Source organism: Mauremys mutica, chromosome 12, assembly GCF_020497125.1.
Source record: "Mauremys mutica isolate MM-2020 ecotype Southern chromosome 12, ASM2049712v1, whole genome shotgun sequence".
NCBI classification, from domain to species: Eukaryota; Metazoa; Chordata; order Testudines; family Geoemydidae; genus Mauremys; species Mauremys mutica.
Window position 1 is genome coordinate 60431342 of NC_059083.1, and position 27194 is coordinate 60458535.

Below are 27194 nucleotides of genomic sequence, written 5' to 3' on the forward strand. Positions count from 1 at the left end.
TATTGTGCCTTGAATTCCCCTGGTTGACTGATTAGTCCTGCTGGAAGATCTCTTTCTGCTTGGAGATCCTTGACTGCACAGTACCCCTAGGTGGGTGACTGAACGTTAGGAACTGGAGATCTTATTTCAAACCTTCAAACTCTTGGTAAAAGTTCAGTCTCCCAGTGGTTCCAGCCTGGAGCAGAATTGGAGAGAGGCAGCAGAAGGACTAAGACCTATTGGTAACAGCAGGAACCTTGGTGCTGAATCCATCCTGGGACAGAGGACTGAGGTTCCGCTCCTGCTTGGCTGTATTAGTTGGACCCACATCTGCACATGGCTGTCGTGAGCTGAATGATACCGTGGCTCCTGCCAGGGCTCATGACCTGCAGCGTTGCTATGCAGTGCAGAGCGCCATTTAGGCCATCTAGCCCCTCGAATGCATGTTTACTGGAGCGTTGGCCACTGATAGTCCACACAGGTTCAGAAGTGTAAGCAGCATGTTTGGGTCTGGGAGGCCTGGCGGGTTAGTCCCCTCAGGGCTCACGTGACTCGTTGGGGGCACCTTACCCTACAGCACATGTCCCCAGGGGAAGACTGGCCACAGCGCAGAGAGACATACTGGCCATTTCCTACCTTGTGACGCTCTGCAGGATTTTCTGCTCATCCTGATCCAGGCACACAGCGAAGGAACAGTTGACCCCAATGATCTGGACCTTGTCCGCTTTTATCTGGGACACGCTGATCTGCTGCGAGAGGCAGAGAGAAACATCGCGAGTCAGGCTCGGAACGCTCTCCAGCCAGCACAGCTTGGCCTCGTGGCGTGTGCAGCCAGGGGCCAGGATCCCATTCACTGTATGCTGCATCTTCTAGGGTATGCCTACACTCAGAGCTTGCCTAGACGTACTCGGGCTAGGTCTCCTCGAGCTAGCAGTGTAGCCACGGCAGCTCAGGCAGCAGCGAGCAGCATCACGGGCTCACTGTGCCAAACACAAACCCGCCTGAAACCGGTAGGTATGCACTGGGGTGGCTAGCCCATGCCACTGCTCACTGTGGCCCTGCTACCCACGATGAGCGCTAACCCGAGTATGTCTCTGCAAGTTGGGACTCTCAGCCCCAGCTCCAAATGTAGACATGGCCTTAGTGTTAGGGCCTGGCCCGGGGAGGGGCAGGGCTATGAGGCAATTCAAGAGGGGGCAAGAGACTCACCCTGGACGTTCACGTACGCATGGAGACATTTGTCTTCCTTACTCTAAAATAACACACTAGACTGGGTGTCCATGTTGGTGTAACCCACTGGGGGCGGGGGGTGTCCAGTCCATGAGGATACAAGTCTGTTAAGCTGCCTGCTAGGGGACGTCATCCTTTAGCTCAAGCTGTAGCAGCTCGTTCTCTTAGCTCTGAATCCCCAGTTACGAGCAAGGGCCTGGTCTGGGATTTAAACTGCTGGCCTCACATGCTAACACAGAGGAACCTACCCAGCCTTGGAACATGCTCTGAAAGCAGGATTTACACAGCAATCTACTTATTCAGCTGGATTTGGGTGCTAGAGGCAGAGCGGGCTCAGAGTCTCCCATCCAGGCTGTTAAAGTAACTGATCAGTTTTAAAATACAGTGGCCAAGATTTTCAGAGAGGGGCCCCATAATAAAGTCCCTCAGTCATATTTAGGCACCTGCATTCGTGATCTGTTCTTAAATGTGCTGAACGCTCGACAGCTTCCATGGACTTCAACAGGAGCTGTGAGGTGCTCAGGCCACATCTGCCAGAGACAGCACCAAATCCCAGTCCCCCACACACGACTGCTCACAAGCTTAGGTACCAGTGCTGGCCGGAGCCAGCAGTGCATTGCTCCCTGAACACCTGCTGTGCTGGCAGGACGCATATGCCAGCCTGACTTCCAGGTGCAGATACAGCCCTGGGAACACAACAGGGAACTTTTCCAGCTGCAGCTTTGCCTGGCATTTTCCCTCTGCCACTTGGCATCCTAGTTCTCATTGTGCTGGTGCTACCACAAGCAGGACTCCCTAAGCCACGAGACTCAGCTGCGGCTGCACAGGCTTGCTTGGCACAGCGAATACAGGCCACGGGTAGGCACACGCAAGGCCTTCCTGCCAGTCTGGAAGTGAGGGCCCCAGAGTTCATGGAGATGGCAACTGTGATGGGATCCTCCGGGTGCAAGTTACTGGCCTCTCCGAAGCTCTCAAACCTCCTCCTCCCCCAAGAGCGAACGAGCCACCGTTACTCCCTCCTTGCCAGCCTAGACGAGGCTACAAATATGGCCAATCCAACTTACCTGATTGAAGCTTTTCTTTGACTTGGAGTTTTGCCTCTTGACGACCTCGGTTATGGTTAAAGTCAGACACTCCGTTTTCGAGTCTGGAACACAGGAGGGGGGGGTTGCTTGGGTTACTCGAAAGGATTTGGATTTTAGTTGAAATGGTCTCTCTGGCACCCGAGGCATAGAACTGCCATGCCTCCGGCTTTGCTTGCCCAGTGGCAGGCAGCAAAGTTCAGAGTCTCTGAAGGGAATTGGGGGCGGGGGGAGGGGGAGGAGAGAGAGAGTCAAGAAGGGATCTCTTGACCCCATTCTCCACCAAGTATCTCACAAGGATCCGTCATGCTATCAGGATGGATATTGCACGAGGACAATATCCAAAATACACCTGCAACTCAAAGCAGCGTAGACGTTAGCCCATACCAGAGAGTCGGAGGGCTACCCTCAGGCTGATAACCCCTTTGAATGGGCCAGTCCAGGGGTCCCCATACAACCCTGGAGCCTTAAAATGCCACCTGACTGTTGGAAAGGGAGAGCATTACAGGAGTTTAGTATTATTATTGTTATTGTTTGTACTGGAAATCCCCAGCTAGACACCACAGGATTCCAGGACTGTTGTGAGCCACAAGATCCCAAATCCCTGCTCTACAGAGTTAATTATCTGTCTTTGAATAAAGGGCACAACACAAGAGATTGCTCTGCTGCCACCTACAACAGCCTCCAGCTATACACCCTGAGCTGAATCAAACAGATGTTCCTTCCAGCCTTCCTCTTCCCCCGGCCGCCTCCCGACAGACAGAGAGAGAAACCCAGAAAAGCAGGCAGAAATACTTAGCATTATCCAGCCTCAAACATGACCCAGCTTTACAAACGTTACCCCGAAAGCCAATTAACTTCATTAAGGGCTAAAAAAAAATTGGATCTACAAAAGCAACAACTGCAATATTGGCTGGAAGAAATTCTAGCTCCCTCCAGAGCTGGTGCAGGCCAAGTGACCTAAAAGCTTTCATGTCTTCACTAAAGGCCTGACACCTTTCAGCTACTTTGTGAGCAGCTGGGTCTGCTTTGAGCTATTTTGTGAGCAGCTTTCCTCTGGAGCTGCAGTGACATCCTGTGGCCAAACCAGTGAATGTGAAAGATAATCTCAGATTTCTGTGGCATGTAGGGAATTCGAGTACGATGGGAAAACCTCTCCCTAGACATCTCATAGCCTGTAGAAAGACACCCAGAATGAACTCAGCTTGCAGGCAGACCAGCAAGTTAAGCTCCAGAAATAGAACAGAAATATACAGCTTTGTAATAGCTGCAGCCTGCAACACGGTGCTGGTGAACAAAAACTAAGCGATAGCAATGCTTCAGCTTTTCCAGAGGGAGGGACGTGTCAGAGCTGATGGGAGAGTTTTAGATAGAGAGGCTCCGAGAAGCACCAGTTCATTGGCTATTGCTCCATCTGAATGGTTGGTCCCAACTGCTGCCTCTATAGCAAATTTACATGTGCATCACATGGAGCATTTTAGTGAAACAGAATACTACAAGATCTTCTCAAGTGAATCTGCTGAAGCAGCTCTGCGCTCAAGCAAAAGAGCCATAACCTCTCATTAAGAAGACTACAGTGCTGAAACATTTATCACAGAGGCTCAGGGCACATTGTACTACCAGGGATCTAAAGAAAGGAAGAAATTTAACCAACAAAACAAACACACAGACTCAACTGCCGTGGGAGACCAGCAAGGATATGAGAGGACTGGCCTACTGTGAGTTCAGTTATTAACTCTACTGGAGAGCCTCAGCTGCTAAGGACGGCAGGACAGACAGATAAAAGCCGGAGCGCACATCTCCCTGGTTCTTACATTGCACCTACAAGAGCATTATTTTCTTTGGTGCTTCTACCTAGGTGCTGTGCAGCCTCCAATGGCCACCTCTCTACTACAGTCAATTCCTGCTCTGGTCATCTTTGGCGAAGACCCCAAACAAGAGCAAACCCACCAGGACTCACACGTTTGGTACAACCCCAAAACTCAGGCTGGGTTCACCCAGGGTCACAAGCCCAGCTCTTGGCAAAATATCAGAAGAGCTCTGGATTTCAAACACCTCCCAAAGCTCTGGGTTGATTGGACCAGGCCCCACCTCCACCTTTGGTGAACCAGAGCACAGCTCTGCCTAATGGGAATTGCTAGACTAGGTCAGACTATTGGTCCGAGTCCAACACGCTGCCTTCAGCAGTGGCTAGTGCCAGCTGCTTCAAAGGATGGCACAAGAAATTCTGGAGTAGAGAACATTATGCGAACTTCCACAGGAGAGGTTCTCCCTAGCCCCAGACAGCAGGCTGTTGCTTCTATAGCCATAATGTTACTATTCATATTATTTATTGGAGAGATCCAGGTCCGATACAGTTTGAATCCTGCTAAACTCTGGCTTCAGCATCCTCTGGCAGCGAGTGTTACAGGCTAGCTACTGTCAGCGTAAGGTGCAGATGGATTTACCGTTCCGCCTGGCTTTGAAAACGGGACAGAGCTGTGTTATAATCCCCAGTACGTTACATTTCATACCCTGCACCCAACGGGTCAGACAGGCTGTCCAATGGTCCCGCCATGGAGAGTTTCCGCTACAGCTCTTGTGGAAGCGATCCTGCTCAGCCCCCTAATTAGCTGCCATAACCAGCGGGGCAGATCCCAAGCTTGGTGTGGTCTATATTTTTTTCCCCCTGCATCAGCAACACTTTTGTGTTCCCAGGGAAAAAAAGCTGCTTCAGTAACATGGAGTCTGAGCCTTGGCCTGAAGGGACCTGACCCACATCGGAGGAGCCGTTCAGCAACACAGCACCAAGCCTGCTAGGTTGCCTGTCCCTTAAGTGGGCTGGGATGAACAGCCGCACAAGAGGAACTCAACGGCAACACCAAGAGCACGTTCTCCTTGGAATGGGCCTGGTCGCACCAGCCACAGCGGTGGGCTGAGCTGTGAACTGGGACACCCGGCAGTAAAGCGGAGCAGGTGCAGGCCACCCCGTTGCTGTAGGGCTGCTGCCAGGAAGGGGAGGAATGTTAGACTGCACAGGAAGCTCACAGAAACGACTATGCATTCAGGGACACCGCGCCCCTCTGCTAATTTGGCAGGTGCCATGATGGTCCCATTTTCCCCTCTGGCAGCCCACCTGAGTGACAGGCAGTGTGGCAGGCTCTGGACTGCGTCACTGAATTGCTCCTTCTCAGACATGGGTCAGGTCCCTTCAGATCAAGCGAGGCAGGGATGGCGAGGAGATGGCTACTAGGCAGATTTCACCCCCGCAACATCTCCACCAGGCAGTCTCTCAGCCAGTCCTGGGCCTCCCTCAGGACACAGCAGAGGTCTAGTTCATTCCAAGGACCCTATATAAAGTTATTCCAGGGCCGGGCAGAGCTTTGGGTCGAGTGCTTTAGCCAACAGGCCTGCATCCTCTCCCCAGGCTTTTCCTGCCAGCTGGGCAGAGGGTCCGAATCCAGGGCTTTTACTAAGGGACTAATATAACGATTCTCAGCACAACATTTCAACCAACAAAACATGCAGAAAAAAACACCCGCTTAGGGAAATCAATGCCCCGATCCTATACACCATCCCATTCCTGGCCTTTGTTGCCTGTCCTAGGCGTGCGGTATGTTTATCCCATGTGCACCTGTCCGCCATGCAGAATAGTTTTGGAAACAATATTTAAGCCCTGGCTCTGAGGTTTGTTAACGGGACACAGAAGCTTTCACCTCTGTGACCCATTTCATCCCAGATCGGGTCAGCACAGACTGAAGGTCGCCACCCTCTGATGGCTGTTCTGCTGCCTGCACGAGAGGAGATGCTGGTCTCAGTCCAGTTCCTAATGGAGAGACACTCATATCTCAGAGCCACATATGGCACCCTTTGTGGGACGGCTCAGGGCAATGAACAGAGTGCATTGCCCTTTCATCCTTGAAGAAGGCCTTAAAGGTGGAGGGGACCTGAACCAGGATGGCACGGCTTGTTTTGCCCCAAAGCACATAGGCCATCTCTAATATCTTCTCCTGCACCACCGCTGTCTACTTTCCATCCTCTCCCACTGCCCCTGCGTAAAGGTTTAAGGGCACCAGCACTCACCTAGGTCTTCGTACTTTTTACAGGTCTTGCTGAGGTTGACGGAGGTGCAGACCTTTTCAACATCGTTCCAGTGGCTCCTTCCACTGATTGCTGTCTGCAGAGACCAGGCACAAGTCAGAGAGACAGGTCACATTCCACCCTGATACTGCTCTGCTCATCTCTGACCTTCTGGCTGATATAGCTCAGAACTGGATTTACACTGAGCTGGATGGTCCTGGTACCTTTAGCTAAATGTACTTGCTGTGTACTCACACTACCAGATGCCCAAGCTGCCCATCCATTCCAATAGTAGGTTAACACTCGATAGCTAAACAGGGTGCTGAAATCGGCAACAACAGGATTGGTATAAGCAGGTGGAGATTGTTCTCAGGATTTTTACTACTTTAGTAAGGAAATCCACCAGCATGAACTAAGAGCCAGTATTTCTATAGGGCCTACCATACTTCCTGCTTACTTGGAGGCCACCATTGGTTATGCCAATAAATGAAGCAGAAAGTAGAGGAGAGGGAGCCAAAGTGCTTTCAGCTCATTTAGGCTGTGATCCAGCAAGGCATTTAAGTCCACAGTTAACTGTAAGCATCAGACTAGATCATGGAAGCCAACTCCTGGGCTTAATGTCAAGCAAGGGTCAAAGTAATTTGCTGGATCTATTGAAATGCAGCAAACACTATTAGTGTTTGTCAAGTGCTAGAAGAGTGCAAACTGCCATTATCCTTCAGAAATTCAGAGCCTCACACATCACCTCATTTTGGTTTCTTTCGGTCTCACATGAGGTTCCCTTCATGTTCCAGAAACAAACACATGGAGGAGATGAGGGTGAGATATGAGCAGAGATTGGTAATTAATTTTTCCTCTTGGGGATTAAATTATTGTCATTTAAATAGCCACCAATCCCATTCAGAAAGGGCCCAACAGGGAGCACCAATTAACTCAAAGAATCCCCCTTATCAGGCAACATGGCCATAAAGAACCTCTCTGCATTGCAAGTAGAAGAATATGTGGAGACCTGGTTACAGCACAGACTCTCCAGGGCTGCACCACAGCTCAGTATTAAGTTTAAAGTCCTGTCTACACTTCAAAACGTATTCATATTGTAACCAGGTTCCCAGACATGATAGCCTGTCAGATCTCCCTCTCCATGCACGACCTATACCTGAAGGCAAACCCCCGCACAATGCAATATGGTATGAGGGATTCCTTCCCTACTCTGCAGAGAGGAAAGATCAGCTTCCACCCTGAATCACAAGATATTCTCCCCATCCCCCATCAACGGATATTAACACACTCTCCTAATCATAGAAATGTAGGGCTGGAAGGGACCTCAAGAGGTCATCTCGTCCATCCTCCAATGCTGAGGCAGGACCAAAGCTAGACCATCCCAGACAGATATTTGTCCAACCTGTTCTTAAAAACCTCCAATGATGAGGATTACACAGCCTCCCTAGGGAACCTGCTCCAGTCCTTAAAGTTAGAAATTTTTCTTAATATCTGACCTAAATCTCTCTTGCTGCAAATGACGCCAATCATGTTCTCCATGTCCACCAAGGGCCGGACAAGACATTTGATCACTTTCTCTTTGTTGTCTTTAGAACAGCCCTTTGAAGACTGTTATCAGGTTCCCCCTCAGCTTTGTCTTCTTCAGACTAAACATGCCCATTGTAGCTCTCTTCGTTGTGTTTATGTCTCTTTCCACTTAAAGAGATTTCCTTCATATACCCTACTAAAATCCCTGACTCAGTGGAGGTCTACATAATGCTGAAGACGTTCCTGCAGCCTCTGTCCCCAGGGGACTACCGCCCAGTTACCTTGCTATGGACGATTTGTAGTGTTAGAGGGATTGCTTCTCTGTCGCCGTCGATTCCCAGCCTTTTGCTGCCTGGACCTTTGTAATACAAACAGAAGCTAAAGTCACACAACAGCCTTTTCTCTCCCTGCCCTTCAATACATGTTCACACCAGTCCCTCCCCCCTTAGGAAAAGCGGCCCCGTTTCTGAGGAGTTCAGCTTCTCGCTCTCTCTCAAGTCATGCGTCCTGGTGACAGCAGAACAAGTGGCCTTATAGTCCCTCAGCTTGCTACAAAGCAGAATGGGGCATCACGACAGATGGATGAACAAGTTCAGAGGAAAGACCGGTCACCCCTCCCGTTGCGTGTGGTGGTTTAGCTGATAAAGACTGCTGCCTATTAAGGACACAGCTAACACCACCAAATACTTTACTTCAGACCGTCATCAGGACTCGAACCCTGGTCTTATGGGGCTCTACTATTCCATCCAAAGCCAGACACCTATTTCCACTGCCAGAAATCATTTCTGTGTCAAATCATGCTGTTCAGTATACCCACGATAGCCAAGCAATGTAAAGGGGATCCATGTTAACCTGTTTGTTACACTGAATCAAACGCCTCCCACTTGTTTTGTTGGAATGTGACAGAGGAGCAAAAAGGAAAATTATAGTTTGCTTAAAAGCTGCTTCACATGAATAAGCTAATGGGGGATTTTCAGCATAAAACACAATAAGTAGCCAGAGACCTCTCCACAAAATGAAAAAATTAAATGAAATTAGCAGGAGCTGTTGGGTAAGTGTTGGGTCTTGGGGAAAATACAAAGCTGTAAAGGGCTGGTTTACCAGCGGGGCTGCCTTTTTGGGGGGGGCATATTTGTACCAATCATAAATTGGGCTTTAAATTTTGTGCCTGAAGTTCACTGATGCTTTTTCCAGACAAAATTATTGCAGGTGCAAAAGAGTGTGTGCAAAACTGCATCATCAAACCCCAGTTCAAAACCATGCCCTAACTGTTTAAAGATGAAAATGGTTGATGGGTTTCACTATTGAAGCATAACCTGGATAAGTCCATAGTTATGAGGATATGGCCAACCAGTTAAATGGAGAGAACTTTGTAAGTTCTGCTTGGAGACGGTAAGAGGAAGTTAGGGCACAGAAAAGGAATCAGTGCCAAAAGAAAAAACAAATTAATAATGTGTTTGCTTGCAGTATATAATTTAGCCACTAGAGTCTGTGTGTGCTGCACAGACCTCCAAACAGAATGGGGTCTCTGGTAAACAAGTGAGACAACATTGGAACTGAAGCTGTGTGGATGCTTGCTTGTGTGTCTGTGGTTGTAGCTGTTTTCTATTAAATAATATTTCCTGTTTTAAAAGATCTATGAATCTATCCGTTTCTTTCCTTTGTCTAATTAAAGCTTTTAAGAGTATAACCAAGAGATTTTATAACTGAAGTATCAAGACAGAAAAAGAAACTGTGAGTAAAGACCAAAAAAAAAAAAAAAAAAGGAAGTGCTGGCTTCCAAGACACTGTACTGTGCCAGGACCCGATGAAGGGGAAAGGACCTGTTTTTAGCTATGCTAAAATAAATTAACTTTGGATCAAGGGGAAAGTAACAAAAAACTTCTTTGAGAAGCAGAAATCGTAAAGACTGTTACAGAAGGGAAAATGTAGGTTTCTTGATGCTTTAGTTTCCAGGTTTGTAAAAATCCCTTTCTATATCCCAGCTCACTGACCACAGAGTTTATTGGAGCAACACTCTCCCCAGCCATCTGCAATCCAACCCAAATGTGAATCCGATTTCTCTGTGCCGTTCATCTGGGTTTTTCTAGCTCCCCTAAGGAGCTGGCTATTAAGCGTTCACCATCAAATCTATTTGTGCTGCAATTTCTAAAGCTTCCATTGTATCACTACAGAACCTGTAATGCATGAGACTTTAGGAAAGCAAGAAAACATGTGTGTCCAGATCTGATACCTACCCGACGCCCTGATGGCCCGTGTGGCAGCCGAGTGGCCCAGTTCGAGGGAGTGAATGAAGACCTCAGTCTTCTTCTCACCACCAATGAAGGTTAGCTGTTGGAGGAGGGGGAGAAGAGAGAGATGCGCTATGAATTCGCTGCACAATGAGGGAGCCGGGCATATTCCTAATAGCACAATGCCTTCAAATGAAGCAGTGCAAGGAGAGAGAACCCCTCAAGCTACAAAATCCTAGCAGTGCAAGTCACAGCAACCCGACAGTTGCATTCCTACTCTGAGAAATGCCTGCTACCATTACTACCTACGTATTCATCCCACACCCATCACCTTGTTATCAGAGCACCAGGATGACAAGAACCTTCCTCTCAATCTCTACATGCTGGACAGAGCAGGCTTTGGGGAACAGGCTCCTGGCAGGGATTTCAGAAAGCAAAGCGTGTTTGTAATTTTTAGCACTGGTGAGAGCCACACATATATGGGGAAAGGAAGACAAGTTAGCTGAGAAGTTGTCCATGGGACACCCATCCTCTCTTAGGGACCAGGGTATCGGGAGAGAGCAGCGAGGAGGCTGGAGACTTTATGGGGTGATCTGAACTATGCTTCAAACCATCCCCAGGGAGCTGGGGACCACTGCATTCTACAACGGCAGCAGCTCGGTTTCTCTGGAGGTTGCTATTGGTTAATAGGCGCTCCTGCAGAGCTTTATCACACAGGAGTCTCCTGCACCAGCTCCATCACCAAGATCAGGAGGGGCATCAGTCCATCATGAGCCATTAGCTAATGCAGGAAGGGGCAATTGCATACCAGGCTCTACCATGGTGATAAAGCAGAAGGAGATGGACTTGACTAATGGAAGCACACAGGGGCATGCACAAGGGGCGGGGGTGAGCAGGGACACTGCTGCCCCCCCAAATTTCTGTGTGTTCCTGAAGCCCGGTGAGGGAGGAAGCAACAGGGCAGATGCTGGCTCAGCTCCTCCTCCCCCATCCCTACAGCTGCAGCCTGCTGCTTCTGCTTCCCTGCCGTTGGAGTCCCACGCGTTGCCTCTGCCTCCAGCCCCTGACTCACCTCAGCGGGCATCTGCAGAGCAGGCAGCAGCACTGGGACTCCAGCAGCAGGGAAGAAGAAGCAGCAGGCTGCAGCTGTAGGGGTGGGGGGAAGGACCCTGCAGCCAGCTGCCTGGCTGCTTCCTCCTTGCCGGGGTTGGAGGGACATGGAGAGTGCCTACTGCAGGGGGAGCTGCTGCCACCTCCTTGCTGCTGGGCATCCTGCCAGAGGCATCCCGAGAAATGGTGTGTGTGTGGTGTGGGTGGGGGTGGTCACATGAACCTTTCATTTGTGAGTGTTTAACGTGCCCCTCCAAAAGCATTCAAATTTAAATTCCTGTGCATGCCCCTGGAAGCACAGTCTCACCAGCCCACAATAGCCAGGTGCGGGGAGGAACTGGCTGAACCCTTGCCTTGAGCATCATGGACGTATCAGTCCTGAGGAAACCTTTGCCTCGTAGAGGTTGGTACTGGAGTCCTTAGTTGATCTATGCAGAGACAGAAGTGCTCACAAAGCCCAGTGCAAGGTGGGATGCAAAGGCCCAGTCCTGCGTACCTCTGTCTGGTAGAGCTGCAGCAGCACCGGGCGATTGGCGAACCGGCAGTAGTAAAGCACCATGTCAGCCAAGATGGGCAGCTGCTCCCTGGACTCCTCCGTAGGCTCCACCTCGGGTTTGGCAGATTGCTGGCATAGGCACAAGGAGGTGAAATGAAAACCCGCTCTGCACCTGCTGTTCAGCATAGGGTTGGGAGGCCGTGGGTGCTGGGGAAAGGTGCTGGAGTCGCAGCCCTGGAGACTAAAACCCTTTGAGCAGGTGCAGCGGCCAGGCGAGTTCCCCCACAGACATACCTCCACCCCACCGTGCTGGGACCAGGTCAGCCTCCTCGGCCTCTCTGCTGAGAATGGCGCCCAGGGGATGACCAGTGTGGGAAGTAACAGCGAGAACACAATTTGCACCCCGGAGTTTCCCCCAATGTCTCCCTATTGGCCAGTTAGTCTTCTAATGCACAGTCTCCTGTGCATTGTCCTGTGTACAGACTCACAGAAGAGGCAGAGCAACAGGGTGGGTCAGGCTGGAATGAGCCGCTCCCCAGAGGCTGGCAATGTTCACCCCCAGGAGAGCCTCAAGCTGACTCCCAACCTGGATCTCGCAGGACAGCTCAAAACTAGACCCCTCCTGGAGCAGACCATTGGCCCAGCTGATGGTGGATACTCCAGATGAAGGGGAGAGACACCCCCCACTCTTGCCCCATGTCAACACACGGAAAGGGGCAGTGGGGTAACGACCCAAAGCCAAGCTCATTTCCTCTTGAGCTCCCGGACATACCTGACACAGGACGTCCGTGGGTAAGTTAATCAGCCCAAAAACATTGCGCTCGTACCATGGGTCCAACATCCCAATGTAGTGGGAGATGTCGTTGGTGCTGCTTTGTGCCCCAGCTGAGCTGGACTCCTGAAACCAGACAGACAGTCACTCAGGGGATGTCTACACTGCAAACGAACACCGGCGGCTGGCCCATGTCAGCTGACTCGGGTGCGCAGGGCTCAGGCTACGGGGCTGTTTAACTGTGGTGTAGACGTTCAGGCTCAGGTTGGAGCCCAGGTTCTGGGACCCCGGGAGGCGGGATGGTCCCAGAGCTCAGCAGTTAAACAGCCCTGTAGCCCAAGCCCAAGTCAGTGGACATGAGCCAGCCGCAGGTGTCCAGTTGCAGTGTAGACATACCCTCCCAGACTGGTTTATTTCACTTACTGCAGGTGGATTTTGAGCCGGCAGAAGATATTGCACTAATGGCCATCAAGAGGGCAGGCTGCCTACAGAACAGCCAGGGACAGGACAAGCTTCCCTCCCTGCCCCAACCCTGACAGGCTCAGGCGCCCTTGGCCTATTCAGTACTTGGCCTCTCTGCTGAGCCAGCCACGAGGGGAACCAGTGAGGGCCCAGTGTGGCGCTCCTTGTGCGATGCAGGCAGGTCTCTACACTAGGAGCTGGTCCAACGGCAGGCACAGCACATACCGTTTGTCCTGAGGCTCTCAGGTGAGGATCTCCTGGAGGAGGAGGAGGATGTGTCAGTGGTGCAGATGAGGTAAGGCAGCTCCTCTTCACTGGGATGTAGAAAAACTGCAGCTTGAAGTACCTTGTCAGTAATGGGCAATCAATTTCTTGTAGTCTAGAACAGGGGGAGAGAAGGAGAGAACTGCAGAGAGCCCATTGTGTCAGCACGAACGAGGAGTGGCTAGTATCGGGTACGTAAGGCACGCGCGTGATCCCTGCCCACACACAAACACTTGTGTGCACAGTGAGGGAAACAGCGCAGGAGCGGCCCAACACTCTTTACTTAGCTCATAAGCTCTCTGGGGCAGGGACCGGCCTTCTGTCGGATGTTCACACAGTGCATCGCATGAGGAGATCTGCACAACACCACAGCACAAAGCACTGCCACGTGCACCACGAAGGGACAGCGCTGTGTGTGGTGAAGGGAACATCACCAGGCCTCAGTCCTGGAGGCTAACAGTGGGACCCCAATCCCCCATCATCGCCTCACAGCACAGGCTGCACTGGGGCACAGCCAGGGGATCTGGGCCCACCTTTCATGGATATCAACAGAGCTACATCCATTGACACCATCAGAGGCCTGGCCCTTGGACTCCGTAAGGTGACGTGTGTTGGGAGGGCTGGGTAAATACGCATGAGGAATGGGAGCCCGGTTCCTCTGGTGCCGTCCCACTCACCTAAGGTTCCTGTACGCCCGGGCCACTTTCCCTGAGATGCGGTCCGACCCGAAGACCACGACGCGCAGCGTGGAGATCTTGGTGTCCTCGTCGTAGCTCAGGAAGGGCCTGCGCTGGATGCACACGTTCTGCGCTGCATAGCGCTGCGGGAGCCGCTGACTCAGCACGTGCTGGGGCAAGGAAAGAGCTCTCCGGGAGCGCGCTGGGATACGGTGCTTGGCCTCCGGGTTGCACAGGCTCTCGGCCCGGCGCAGAGGCAGGGAGAGCGAACCAGTGTCGGGATAGTCCCTTACGTCTCTCCGCAAGACCAGCTGGCTTTTGCTCTTGAACAACTTGCAGATTTTGCTGGCCAGTCTCTGCCTCTGCTTGTGAACTGTCGTCTCCTCTTTCAGGTCTGGCCTCCCCACCAGATCAAGAGAGCTCTCGTCGCTGTCTTCGACATAGCCACTGTCCATGCAGTCCTTGAGGCTAGACACAAAGGATTTCAAGGACCTTCTGGAGACCACTGACAGCTCCGAAATGGAGTCCTTGGAAGTGGTAAAGAGAGACATCCGCGAATGCTTCGACGTCTCCTCTGATAACTCTGAGTATACAGAGTCTTTGGAAACCGCCGAAATGGAGGAAAGGAGCGAGTCTCTTTGTGGAGAACAGCCATCTGTTTCTGTCTCCTCTTCCTCCTCATCCTCCAAGAGCACCGGCTTGAGAATATCGCACTCCTTGTCGAGTATGTCTCTGAGGATATCTGAAAGAATCAGAGCCAGCACAGAATCCTAAACAACACAACATGGGAGATGGGAGGGGTATATCAGGCCTCCCAGCCCATTCACCCTAGCGCCAGTGAAGAACTATCCTCTACAGCAGGGGTCGGCAACCTTTCAGAAGTGGTGTGCCGAGTTTTCATTTATTCACTCTAATTTAAGGTTTCAGGTGCCGGTAATACATTTTAATGTTTTTAGAAGGTCTCTTTCTATAAGTCTATAATATATAACTAAACTATTGTTGTATGTAAAGTAAATAAGGTTTTTTAAATGTTTAAGAAGCTTCACTTAAAATTAAATTAAAATGAAGAGCCCCCGGACCAGTGGCCAGGACCCGGGCAGTGTGAGTGCCACTAAAAATCAGCTCGAGTGCCGCCTTCGGCACACGTGCCATAGGTTGCCTACCCCTGCTCTACAGTGTGTTCTCCAGTACTTTGTCCAGCCTCATATGACCCCAGTGGTGGAACTTCCATTCCTTCCTTTCTGAGGCCGTCCCACACTAATACCAAATGCACTTGTGCCCAGAAGTCGTCTTGTCAGAGGTTGTCAATGTTTTTTGACCAAAAAAGTGTTTTTGGTGTGTGTGTGTGTGGTGGGGGGGGAAGGAAGCAGTTTTTTCAAAATCTAAACACTTTCATGAAAACTGTTTCATTTCAATAAAATTTGTTATGCAAAAAAAGTTTGAAACAAAAGTCAGTTTTCTTTCAAATGGAAGTTTTTGTTTCATTTGTTTTCAAACACAAAAGTAAACTAACATTTGTTTCGCTTCCTTTCAACTTGGATTGTCAACTAGTTCTACTACTTATGGCCACACCCCATTAAAATGTATTTTAATAATAATCAAGATAACCAGCCAGGTCGGAAAGCGATAATGCCACCTAAAGGTGACTGGCTTCCTGATGAAAATGTACTCAGTGAGAAGAATGAAACAGATAAGCCCAGGGGAGGAGAAGGTGGGCCAACAGTTTTCCGGAGCAACAGAATTGATGTAGCTTATTGGGGCCTGCTGGCATTGACTGCACAGAAACACAGAGATTTGCCATAAGCAGGGATTGGGAGTAAAAGAGAAGTAGCAGCTTCGCTTGCAAAATTGCCATGCACGGGAGGGGGGAGGAAATTACCAGGCCAGGCACAAAAAACCCTGCTCACCTGACCCTACCCTGAGGACAATGGAAACCCCCAGTATTTTGGTGCCCAAAGGATACGCCCACACTGGAGCTGGAGGTGAAATTCCCAGCTCGGGTAGACATACCCACTCTAGTTTTCATCGAGCTAGTGTGCTAAGAACAGAGCATGCCCACTGCAGGGCGAGGGGCTGGCCACCCCGTGTATGTACCCTTCCTAGAGCACAGGCACCGACTCAGCGGGGATAGCCCTCCTGCTGCTCCAGCTATGGCGGCTGAATGTCTGTTTTTAGCACAGTCCTCAAACTGGGACTCACACCTCCAGCTCCGGTGTAGCCTTCCGCCAAGGGAGCTAAACTTACCCCCAAGCGGGCCACTACAATTTGGCAAAGTTGCAGTAGGACAGCTGGCCTGTCCAGCCTGGAAGGGCGGACGCCAAGCCCCAGGTCTCTTTCAGACTCTTGCTTTATGGTGTGGTTTATTCACTTTAACACAAAACTCACCAAGTAACACAGAGTTATTTCCCAGACCCAAGCAGGCAGCAGGGACCCAGGGGCCTTTGCCCTTGTGTCTCTCCCCACTGCTCCAGGACCTGCCAGGAGCCAACTTCCTTCCTGCAGCCCCACTCCTCAACTGAGCCCTTTCAGCCCTTTATGGCAATCCCTGACCTCTCCCCAACTGGGTCTCATAACAGCCAGGGCTGGCTGGCCACAAGCTCCCTGACTCTTAAAGGGGCACACCACCCTATTACAGTTGTATTATTATTAATTGTCTGTACAGTGGTAGTACCTAGGACCCCAGTCACGGACCAGGTCCCCATTGTACTAGGCGCTGTACAGAGACAGAACCGAAAGGCAGACCCTGTCCCAGAGAACGTTCCATCCAAGTACTGGGTAGGTTCCAATAACGTACATTTTCAATATCAAGGGCCATTATTTCTCTTGACATTATCAACATTCTAGGAACACAGGAAGGTACCAGATCAGCACAGAGCCAGGCCTCCGTCCTGCAAACCCCCACATACGTGCTTAACTTGAATCCTGCGAGGAGCACCAATGACTTCAACACATTTCAAATTAAGCACGTCTGTGTTTGCAAGATCGGGCCTTGAGAGCCTCTCTGGTCTAGGATCCTGCCTCTGCCACTGGCCCCGTGCTTCTGAGGAAGTCAAACACGATACAGCTCTCTTCACACGCCTGTGCCATGGGGGGCAGGGGAGTTCTTCCTCAGCCAAGCTGGCAATCCACTGTAGGTGAGTTTTAGCCTTACCGAAATTATCCTTGTCCCAGCTGTAAGTGTAGCATCGAGCAACGGGGATGGGGACAGTGTGGAGTTTATGTGACTGGGCCTCCCCTGAGAAGAGAGAAGAGCAAGTGGCAAGTTAGGACCATAGAGTGAGAAGGCACCTCCTCCATGACTGAGTCCAGTCCCCTGCTATTGCAGGCCCCTCCATCTCATAATCCCATTCATACATCTATCTAGCTCCATCTCATAATCCCATTCATACATCTATCTAGCTCCATCTCATAATCCCATTCATACATCTATCTAGCTCCATCTCATAATCCCATTCATACATCTATCTAGCTCCATCTCATAATCCCATTCATACATTTATCTAGCTCCATCTCAAAACCATTTAGATTGTTCGCCTCCCCTTCTGTTGGAAGGGCCATTACAGAACCTCTCTCCTCTGATGGTTAGAAACCATCTTTCATTTCCAGCCTAAATTTATTCAGGGCCAGTTTAAGTCAGCACAGGCAAGTGAAGTGAAAAGTCCCAACATTAAGGCCCCTCTTCCACTTGTGGGCCCCCCTCCCCTCCAGCAAGTGATGACACCAGCAATTCACTCTAACAACCAGGGATGAATGTGGGGAGGGAAGGAAGTAGTGAATTCTCACTAGCTCCTCCCACAAAGTGAGCTCCACCCATGTAGGACAGCAACGTGAGAATCTTCACCACAGACGGTGCACGTGTTAAACAAAACAGCCTCTGCCAAGCTCAGCTGGGGGGGCTCCTGGGACTCTGTCCCCCCTCAATGGGGCTAAGATGCTGCCTTGCTGGGTCCAGAGATCAGGTTGGAATGGAACTCCCAAACTCCGCCCACAACCCACACCACACGCCGTCATGACAGCACAATGAGCCATCGCTCACAGGCGATCACGCAGACCTTCACCATACAGCCAGGCATTCTCCTTGCGAGAGTGCTTTCAGCAGCAGCAAAAAGGTTCACAACATCGACATTTAAAGCGATCCTAGATAGGCATGAGTGTTGATACTCTGAAATGAATGGGGCAGTTCAGAGCTCTCAGAGCTATAATTTCAGGCTGTCTGCAGACTCAGGCAGGGGTCATTGTTACAATCGGTTTGCGTTTTGAAAGTTTTCTTCCTAACCATAAGGGTTAGAGACTTTTTTATTTTTTTTTAAATAAAAGGTGAGATTCTGGAGCAGAAAAAGAAACAACCAAGAACAAAGCCCCAAAGACCAGCTCATCATGAGGGAGTGAGCCAGAAAAGATTTTTTTGTTCTACTTTTGAAACGTAGTCCAATCAAGGATTTCATGCTTCATAGCATTCACTCCTTATCTCTCAAAACAGAACAGCTAATGTATATGACGGACCAGGCTAGAGAAAGAAAAGTAGAACATTGTATAAATTAGAACAGGGGTCGGCAACCTTTCAGAAGTGCTGTGCCGAGTCTTCATTTATTCACTCTAATTTAAGGTTTCGCATGCCAGTAATAAATTTTAACGTTTTTAGAAGGTCTCTTTCTATAAGTCTATAATATATAACTAAACTATTGTTGTATGTAAAGTAAATAAGGTTTTTAAAATGTTTAAGAAGATTCATTTAAAACTAAATTAAAATGCAGAGCCAGGACCCAGGCCAGGCAGTGTGAGTGCCACTGAAAATCAGCTCGCGTGCCGCCTTCGGCACCCGTGCCATAGGTTGCCTACCCCTGAATTAGAACAACCCCACTCACTCTCATACCTGTGATATTAGGAAAGCCTGCTTCAGCCGCAATGTCCTGCAGCATGGACTTCAGCTGTTTCCTGGCTGCGACATGGTCGCTGGTAACAGCTGCCAGCTCCTGAGCTTCTGTGGTGTGAGAATGGATCTCTGAGAGCTCTTCTAAGGTCTTGGACTAAAGAGAGCACAGAGATTCAGAGACAGCTTGTCAACATGTGGGTCTCTCTCCATGAAGCATCACTCATTTCTTCCAGAAATACTCCTGGCCAGAGGTAAGTGAATCCCCCATGAAAATTTTTGGGGGAAAATGTTTTAATTTCATTCAAATAAATCCATTTTTTTTTATTTGGAGGGGAAATGTAAACTATTTAAAAAAAAGAAAACGGGAATTTTTGTTCACTTTGAATTTTAGGTCTCTTCTCTTCCCTCCCTCCTTCTTTGCCTTCTGCCCCCTTTTTTCCAGTGGGTTAAAAAAATGAAAAGGCAGGGCAGGGCGAAGAAGTAAAGTAGTGAGAAAAAAGTGAGACTTCCCCCGCTACCTCAAAAAAGTTTCAAAAAGTACTTTTAAATGTTTCATTATAAATTTAACAAAAAAAGTATGACAACACATTTTTTTCCCTGAGAAATCGTTGTTGAAACCGTGTTTTGTTTGGTTTTAAATTTTGAGTGACAACTCAACCAGCTCTATTCATCACTGTTTCCCATTGTTTCATTGTAAAATAATGAGAATGAATAGTTGTTTCTACCTTCTGAATTGAACTGCTGTGAGATCTCACCTCCCCCTTGCAACTCACGAGACAATTTACATTCATGCAGCATCCCCAGAAGCACTGTGCAACCAAACTGATCTGTGAATTGCACAAGGGTCAGCATGGAAATGCAGCCATCTCTGGGATGGAGACCACCACTTAACAGCACAGAAAAAAATCACCCTGTGCATCGGGGACAGAATTGCTCTCGTTTAAAGGCCTCCAAGCAGAATGCAGAACTCACTCTACCTTCAGGATGTTCTGTAAGCTGCCCAAATCGCACTTGGTCCCAAAAGTGGCCTGGTAGATGTGTCCAATTAGCATGACGAAGGTGCTGTGCTGGGTGTGCTCTGTGGTGCTCATCTTCTTGGCGACAGACAGGTATTCGCTCTGAACCTCAGAGGGGTTGAGCAGCAGAACCGTGCTAAGGGCAATACGGAATGGTGGTTAGTGAGCGTAAGATAAAATCAACTCACTGCAGCTTCGGGGTTAATTAAACAGCACCTTGCAAACTGGACCCTGACATGGGACTAGATATAATAAATAATAGTTGCACTGTTAGCAAGACCTGGGGAGCAGAGGAACTTGGGAGCTTTGTGTGGCATTTGATCAATTCCAAACTATTCCACCTACCAGATGGTGAAATCCTTCCACGTTACAGGAACACGGAGCCTGAGAGAAGCCCTTCACCTCATTATCCCAGTTTACTGTAAACACACAGCACTGCCGAGCTCCCCCCGCCCCCGCACCCTTATGCACTGTCAGCTATGGCATCTATAGACCAGCTTTGCTCTGTCAGTGCTTGGCAGATGGGCCCCAGCACTCTGGTCCCTGGGCTTCCCATCAGCACAAACTGCCAACTGTGCCAGGCCACAGGCTGTTTTACCAAAGCACAGGCTGGGCACGGAGCAGGAAGTGTATGTTGACAGTGGCCTAAATCTAGACTGTTGTGATTGCACACAGTGCTATGGCCCTTTCATCAGATAGACACCAGGTCCCTCCCCCAAACAGCCTGCAGTCTAAATGAGACAGATCACACACGATGAGGGAAGGACAGAAAGGGCAACGAAGTAAGAGAAGAAAAACAAAACTTGCCCTTGGGAGAGCATCTTGGTTAATGGGGTTGGCTACCGGGTCCACATGAGATCTTGGCAGATGCACCAGATCCTTGCTAGCTTCCAGGTGCGACTGAACGTATCCATGGCATGAGAGGGTATAGACCATACAAGACCCGTCTCTCTCCCAATGTGCAGTTGCTGCTGCAGAGATTGACCAAGGTGCTCAAACTAAGAGTCCCTAGATTTAAACACCTGGGGTGGATGGTCTCAGAGGAAGGCCCCTGCTCTCGGAACTGGACTCCCAGCTATTCCACCAGAGGCAGAGGTTGTTAACCTCCAGGACACAGCACACAGCCTGAGGCAGAGCGGTGGGGAACAGAGACACTCCTTAAGCGCAGCAATGGAGTTTCTTCTCCATACTAACAGCAGCCTCTAATTGCAGGTTAATTGCTAAGGCCCTGGTCCAGCGAAGAGCTTAAGCAGGTGATTAACTTTAAGCAGGTGAGCAGTCCTGGTGTAATCAACAGGACTTGCTTAAAGCTGAGCACATGCTGCAGGGTTTGCAGGACCAGGGCCTCAATAGGCCCACAGCCTCAGGTAATGGGCACAAGCTTTGTATAATGCCCAGGCCTGGTCTATATACAAATTTTGTACTGGTAGAAATATGCGGGTTATGGGGTATGATTTTTTTTTTTTACCTACATAGTTATACTGGTACAACTGCTAGTGTGGTTACACTGGTATTAACACACCAAATACCAGTATAACTTAGTCCCTTTCCCATACAGGGATAGCTAGCCTGGTATAAAGCACCTTTATGCTTTTATCACTGCATCCTCACTGGGAGACGTGCTGTTGTATCATTTTAACCACACTGGTATATTTAAAGCAGTGCAACTTGCATACCGAGAAGCCCGAAATAAAAAATGCGCACAGTAGGAGCACATGAGCCAGCGGTGGTTGCTAATGGCAGGCTAGAGAGAGATCAGCTCTGTGTTCACACTTTCATATTTACAGATGAGGGTGATAGCGCGGGGAGGAAGGGATCGAAGGCCCAGATAATCACACACACACACCCCGTTCCTTCCCTGTCTCAGTCACATACTCCTGGCTACGTGCTGGCTTCTTTATTTGTCAAGAGACGGCGCTTTTATTGATCAAGCATGAACCCAGTCAAACTTCCTGCCTGGGATGGGGTGAAGCTGTTCCCCTCCCTCCGACTTTTGCCCCGCACCCCTTCTGGCTAAGGCACATCACCTTGGATCTTCTCTGCTCTCCAACGCATGGAAATCGGACCAAGCATTCTTTGGGCACGAGGCACGGATCAGCCCCTTCTTTTCCCCATCCTGTTCTCGTCAAGACCACGCATTTCCCACCATGGGGTGTCAGCAAACACATATGCACACACCAGACCTAGGGAGAGCCCAGGACGGCCACTACGGGAATGCTGTGATTTCTACTTTATCCATATACCTTGACCATTAGTTCGGTGCTGTTCTCCACTGCCCCTTCTCCCCCTGAACTCATACCCAGCCGCAGCTGCATCTAGGGTGACGTTCTAGGGGCCACTTGTCCTAGCTTGGCATCTGCCCCTTGATTATGAGCACTTTGGAAAGAGCAGTGGTGGTTCCAGGGAGACCTGCTGCTAGACCACACTAAACCGCCCCCATCGATCCCCTCCATCTCCCCACAGCAGCACTCACATGGTGGAGCTCTGGCAGCTCTTCATGGACAGTCCCTGCTCCGCCCTCACCAGCCTTTGGTATGAAATCCCTGTGGGGAAAGAGAAAAGCAATTCACTGACGGCAACTTGGATCACACGGGAGCAAGAGAAGCCAGTAAATTGCTGGCATCAAGCGTGTCTTTTTAACATTTGCTGAACTGGCCGAGGTAAAGGCCAGGAGGGCGCCTGATCTTTTAAAATGGATTAGCTAGCATACGCTAACTTCACATCTTCAGTCCTCATCTAGACAAGGCCTGAGAGGTAACTTGCATTCAGAGGCTCATCCAACTCTCCAGGTGGAACCGATCATACCTGGGTAGGTGTGGGGTGGGGTGGGGTGGGAACAAAGCCTATGGCAAAGTGATAGGAGATGACATGCTAGCGGTGAGTTACCGGCCCTACTTCAACTGTGCGAGAGCTATGGAGAGGGAACGTAGGGGTGGTCAGGACCAGACAAGGATGAACGTGGGCAAGAGGCTGGAGTGATGGGATAGAAACCAAAGGAGATGGAGACAAGGTCAACCGTAAGCATGGAGCAGGTTGGGGAGCTCACACAGAGCAGGGAGAAGAAGTGTGAGGCGTATGGCAGTCAGAGCAGTGGGCTGGGTGTGAGGCGAGTATGAGACAGGAGAGACGGAGGTGGCAAGCAGGAGGCTGAGGGAGAAATCCCAGCAGCAGAGTGCAAGGGCGTGTTGGGAAAAGACGAGGACACAAGATCTGAAAGGCAGGTTGGAAAGCAGAAGACCCAGGAACAGATGCAGGGAGGAGGGGGCTATGAAGCTGGAGCAACTCCAGGAAGATTTGAAGGCAAGTCTAAACTATGTTCAGCTAACGAGAGAAAGCAAGGGAACGTGATGGAGAGCTGGGGCAGGGAGCAAGAGCGTACAAGAAGCACACAACAGAGAAAACCCAGTAGGTCACATCCCTCTGCCAGTGCCAGACTGTGCCCTGCGCCGTTTTCTACTGTTCTGTCCAATCTTCATTTACAGTGCCCCAGGATCCCCTTCAGCTGAGCAGACGGGGACCAGGAAGGTGAGTCACTGCTAAGGTGTAAGATGTGTGGCCTCAGCCGGGTGGCTGCCCAGGCCATCAGGATCACATGACCATGCAGTTCACCAATCTCACCCCATTGCACTGTCTATGCTCTAGCCTGCACCAGTCCACAAGAAGCCACATTCAGCCCAGCAGTGCTGAGCAGCTCTGCATATCAGTGTCAAGGACAGTCTCTAGGCGGATGGAGAACAGTCAGGTACCAAGGTCAGTGGGTTTCACTGTTCACTGGGTCTCTAAAGCGCCATGGAGGGACTCCCAAAAGCAAGCTCCACAGTCAGGTGAGGGAGAATTAAAGGAAACTAGCTCTTGATCTCCAGGCTTCAGGGCACCAGCTGATCAGCAGCAGGGAACCAGGATAAAATAAGGGGCTTTACACCAGGGTACAGTTCTGTCGCTGACGCCTCTGACATGGGTCACTGCTGCGGGCAGGACGTTGTCCAGTCCGGTGAGGCAATTCCATTGGCTTTAATAGGACCAGTCATGGGGGAACATAAGCAGGGAAAGTTTTCCTACACCACTAAGATTCGCACTATTGAACTGCAACCAGCAACCACCTGCAGCTTCCACTCGCTTCCCCAGGACATCCACGAGGCCTCACTAGACGGAGAAGACTTTGCAATGATTTTCTCTCATTTATTTCATTCAGCGTCTGTAACTTTAGGAACTAGGGGTCCCAGGTGCTGGGGGGAGGAGATGGGACAAAATTCTCTCTCTTACCTGCATCCCATTCCCCCCTTCCCCAACATGACTTCTGAAGTCTTCTCAGGTTGTATGTGCAAATTCAGCACCTACCCGCCTGCGTTCTCAGCACTGGGCATAGGCTTTTTATTTGTCCATAGAACAAGTTGCCGTGCAGGCAGCAGTCGTGCAAGCTTCCCCTCCCCCACACAGCTTCCCCCCTGAACCAGGAGCACCAGATGGGCACTCAGTCCATGTGGCATGCTCATGCCCGGCCACCCCCAATGAGCCTCAAGCATGCTGACAGCTTTGTCGATCTGGATTTGTGGCTCCTGGTAAGTGGGCTGAGACCTATCAAATCCATTTCAGCCAGGACACCAATCAGCTACCAGACACGGCCTCGTAAAGCCCCTGCAGCAGCGTCCCCTGATCGAGTGGTGCCTTCCCGTGCAATTTCCTGGGGTAGCCTGTGCGATCCAAGCTGATGTTTTGTTCATCGATTCATTTAATGATCGTGCTTTGCAGAGCAATCCACCACCCAGGCTCTCAGACAATACCAAGGTTTATTGAACTCTTGGCAAATATTGACAGCAGCTTTGTCTTGGCTAATCTTTACCTCTTGGCTTTGACCGCATAAGATTCCCAGGAAAGCGGAAGCATTTGGACAGTATCTGGTGATGCTGTACCACAAACAGCTCCGGAAGTGCCTGGCAAACAGAATGAGTCTATAAGGTCTTGACTGGATTTCCAATGGACAAGTGTCATCTCCACAAAGCCATCACTGTTACTGGTGCAAACTGAAAGTGGAAAGGCCAAGGATCGGCTGTGCCATGGAGAGAGAACGAGGCTCTGGTCCCTGAAGGCGGTCCTTCCAGCTCACGATCGGGGCACATCAGCACTGCCCTGTGCTTTAACTGTTTCCATGGCTGTCGAACCATCTGCCTTCTTGTAGGGTGTAAAGAGCAATTTGGCTTTAAGCCCCCAGCCAAGTTATTCTTGGGCATCAGGGGTGCAATGATGACAGCAGTATGCACTGAAGGCTCCTGGGGATCTCCCAGGGGTTTGCAGTTGTGTTTAAAACAGGCTTCCTGGACTGGTGTCACGCGATAACGGACCACAGAGATGAGGCTGGGAGATTCCACAGAAGTTCAGGGACAGCATCATCAATAGCATCACCAGACCAGCCACACGGTACTTCTAGAGCCCGTCCACACTACAGATACTGGACGGTTCCCGTCTGGTTTCAGCACAAAGTTGTCCAGAGGACAAAGTGCACCCAAACCTGATTCAGATGGGAGGCTTTTTTATCAGGACTGGGATTAGCCCTGGGACTGATTTCCAACCACCTTCTCCTGTTCCATATTGCACTGCCATGTTCCCCTGCGATCCCGCGGCTGCGTGAGTGCATGGAGCTGCCATAGCAGTAGGAACACAAACCACCCTCCCCAACATCTCCTCCCGCTGCCTGGGGGTCAGGTCTGCAGGACAAACACCCCAGTCTGAACCTCACTCTGCAGTCTGCCTCTCACTGGCACCACATACCCCGCCCCTGCTGGTCTAGGGTCCAGGAGAGACCCCTGTGAATGAAAGAAACTAGATTTGTCATCACAGCAAACCCAGTTTCCCGGTGAGCACCGTACAGTTCAGAGGGGGAAACATTAACCCTCTGGATACTGCACACACCACTCGGCAGCCTTCATCTGGCTGGCGGCGTGGAAGAGGCAGAGCCCAGAAGATGAAGGAGGCAACTGGTGGGCGAGGGCACGTCAAACTGACATTTTAAAACAGAACTTGTCATTTCGAGGAGGAGGTTATCACTAAGTCCTGCCTTCCTGCACGTCTTTGTCCCCCTACACACTCCCCACGCAAAGGCAGCCCTGAGAAATCAGCATAATCTCCATCCCAACACCACGGCTTTCGCGACACGATACTGGGACTTGTGCTGCCGTTAAACGGGGTCAGAATACACCATCTCCTGACAGCAGCATGTAGCCCAGCCCGGCTGTCAGTCAGAAAAAGGCATTCCCAAAGCACACTGCCCCCTGGAGAATACTGCAGTTTCCTGCCTTGCCAGAAGTTAGCACTGAGCAATGCAGCCCATCACTGCTCCCATGCAACCGAGCGTCACGCCGCAGCAAACAGGAACTGGCCAACAGCCTGCACCGAGTTACAGAAGACTTCCATGTTTTGCTGGTGCCATTTCCCAGCTGTCACTGTCTGGCCTCATTCTTTTTCCTTGTATCCCTCCAGTCCTCAATCACTTGCTTTCATGGGAGCAGTGCCCATTATGGGGATCAGCAGGTCTCCTGGCCAGTGCAGCCTGCTCTGTCGGGTTTGGTTCTCATTACAGGCAGTGTGGGAAACACCCTGGCCACAGAGATGTGCACAGCAGAAGGGCCGAGGCGGACTGATCATGATGAGAACACCGGAGCCAGGCAGCTTTCTTTGGGGACCTTCACAGTCTCTCTCTGGCCAAATCCAGAGCAATTTCCCACCTGCTCGCCCTCACTTTAGGGGTCTGGATAAAATGGGACCCAGTTCTGAACCATCCTTGGTTCTGACATTGCAGAATTGCAGCCCAGCTCTATGTGGCTTTGCCTTTCCAGAGACCAGGCCCAGGCAGATGAGTGGGAAGGGTCGGAGACCCCTGGGAAAGGTGGGGGATGCTTGGCCAGGTTTACCATCGCAGTGGTACCCAGGAGGGGCTGAACCCACTGGAGCTGGTTGCCCATTTAAGGTAAATGGACGTAAGCTGCCTTGCATCGACCTGACTCCGTAATGTAAACCAGGGCCAATCCCAGCCACTGGGCTGCTTCACTGGGAACCCTGTTTGGGAGAGCCTGAGAGCTCCAACCTTGCTGGCTGGGCCTCATTTGCCACCTCACTTAATACAATCAGTGCACTATTTGTAACATCATAGCCACAAGCCAGGAAAGGGCCTGAGGGCCCCAGGGCAGCTCTGAGCTGGGATGTGGTTTAGATGGAAGTTACAAAGATTTTTTTTTTTATCCTTTTGCTTCCCTCAAAAGCATCTTCTATCCACCCCCATTTCTGGTTCCTCAAATTTCACCCCCACTTAACACCTGGTTAATCTCTACTTAACCCCTTGGCACTGGCTGAAGAATCTTTGCTGATGCTGATAATTTGCTGATAATTAGCCTGCAGTTGTTGCCAGTCGCTATCACCAGCAGA

At 50.4% G+C, this 27194-nt stretch overlaps 1 protein-coding gene across 2 annotated transcripts in view; it reads right to left on the minus strand.

Moving 5' to 3' along the window:
• PIK3R5 (phosphoinositide-3-kinase regulatory subunit 5) overlaps positions 1-27194 on the minus strand; it is a 106529-nt gene that overhangs the window by 2748 nt on the left and 76587 nt on the right. For both annotated transcript variants that reach the window (XM_044984508.1, XM_044984507.1), the window contains exons 6-18: positions 22252-22321; positions 19740-19914; positions 18763-18916; positions 17041-17124; positions 13890-14631; positions 13174-13327; positions 12487-12612; positions 11715-11843; positions 10115-10208; positions 8159-8235; positions 6354-6447; positions 2274-2356; positions 616-728 (exon numbers count right to left, since the gene is read on the minus strand). In XM_044984508.1, coding sequence (XP_044840443.1) covers positions 616-728; positions 2274-2356; positions 6354-6447; positions 8159-8235; positions 10115-10208; positions 11715-11843; positions 12487-12612; positions 13174-13327; positions 13890-14631; positions 17041-17124; positions 18763-18916; positions 19740-19914; positions 22252-22321 — 2095 coding nt within the window. The remainder of the gene's footprint in view (positions 1-615; positions 729-2273; positions 2357-6353; positions 6448-8158; positions 8236-10114; positions 10209-11714; positions 11844-12486; positions 12613-13173; positions 13328-13889; positions 14632-17040; positions 17125-18762; positions 18917-19739; positions 19915-22251; positions 22322-27194) is intronic.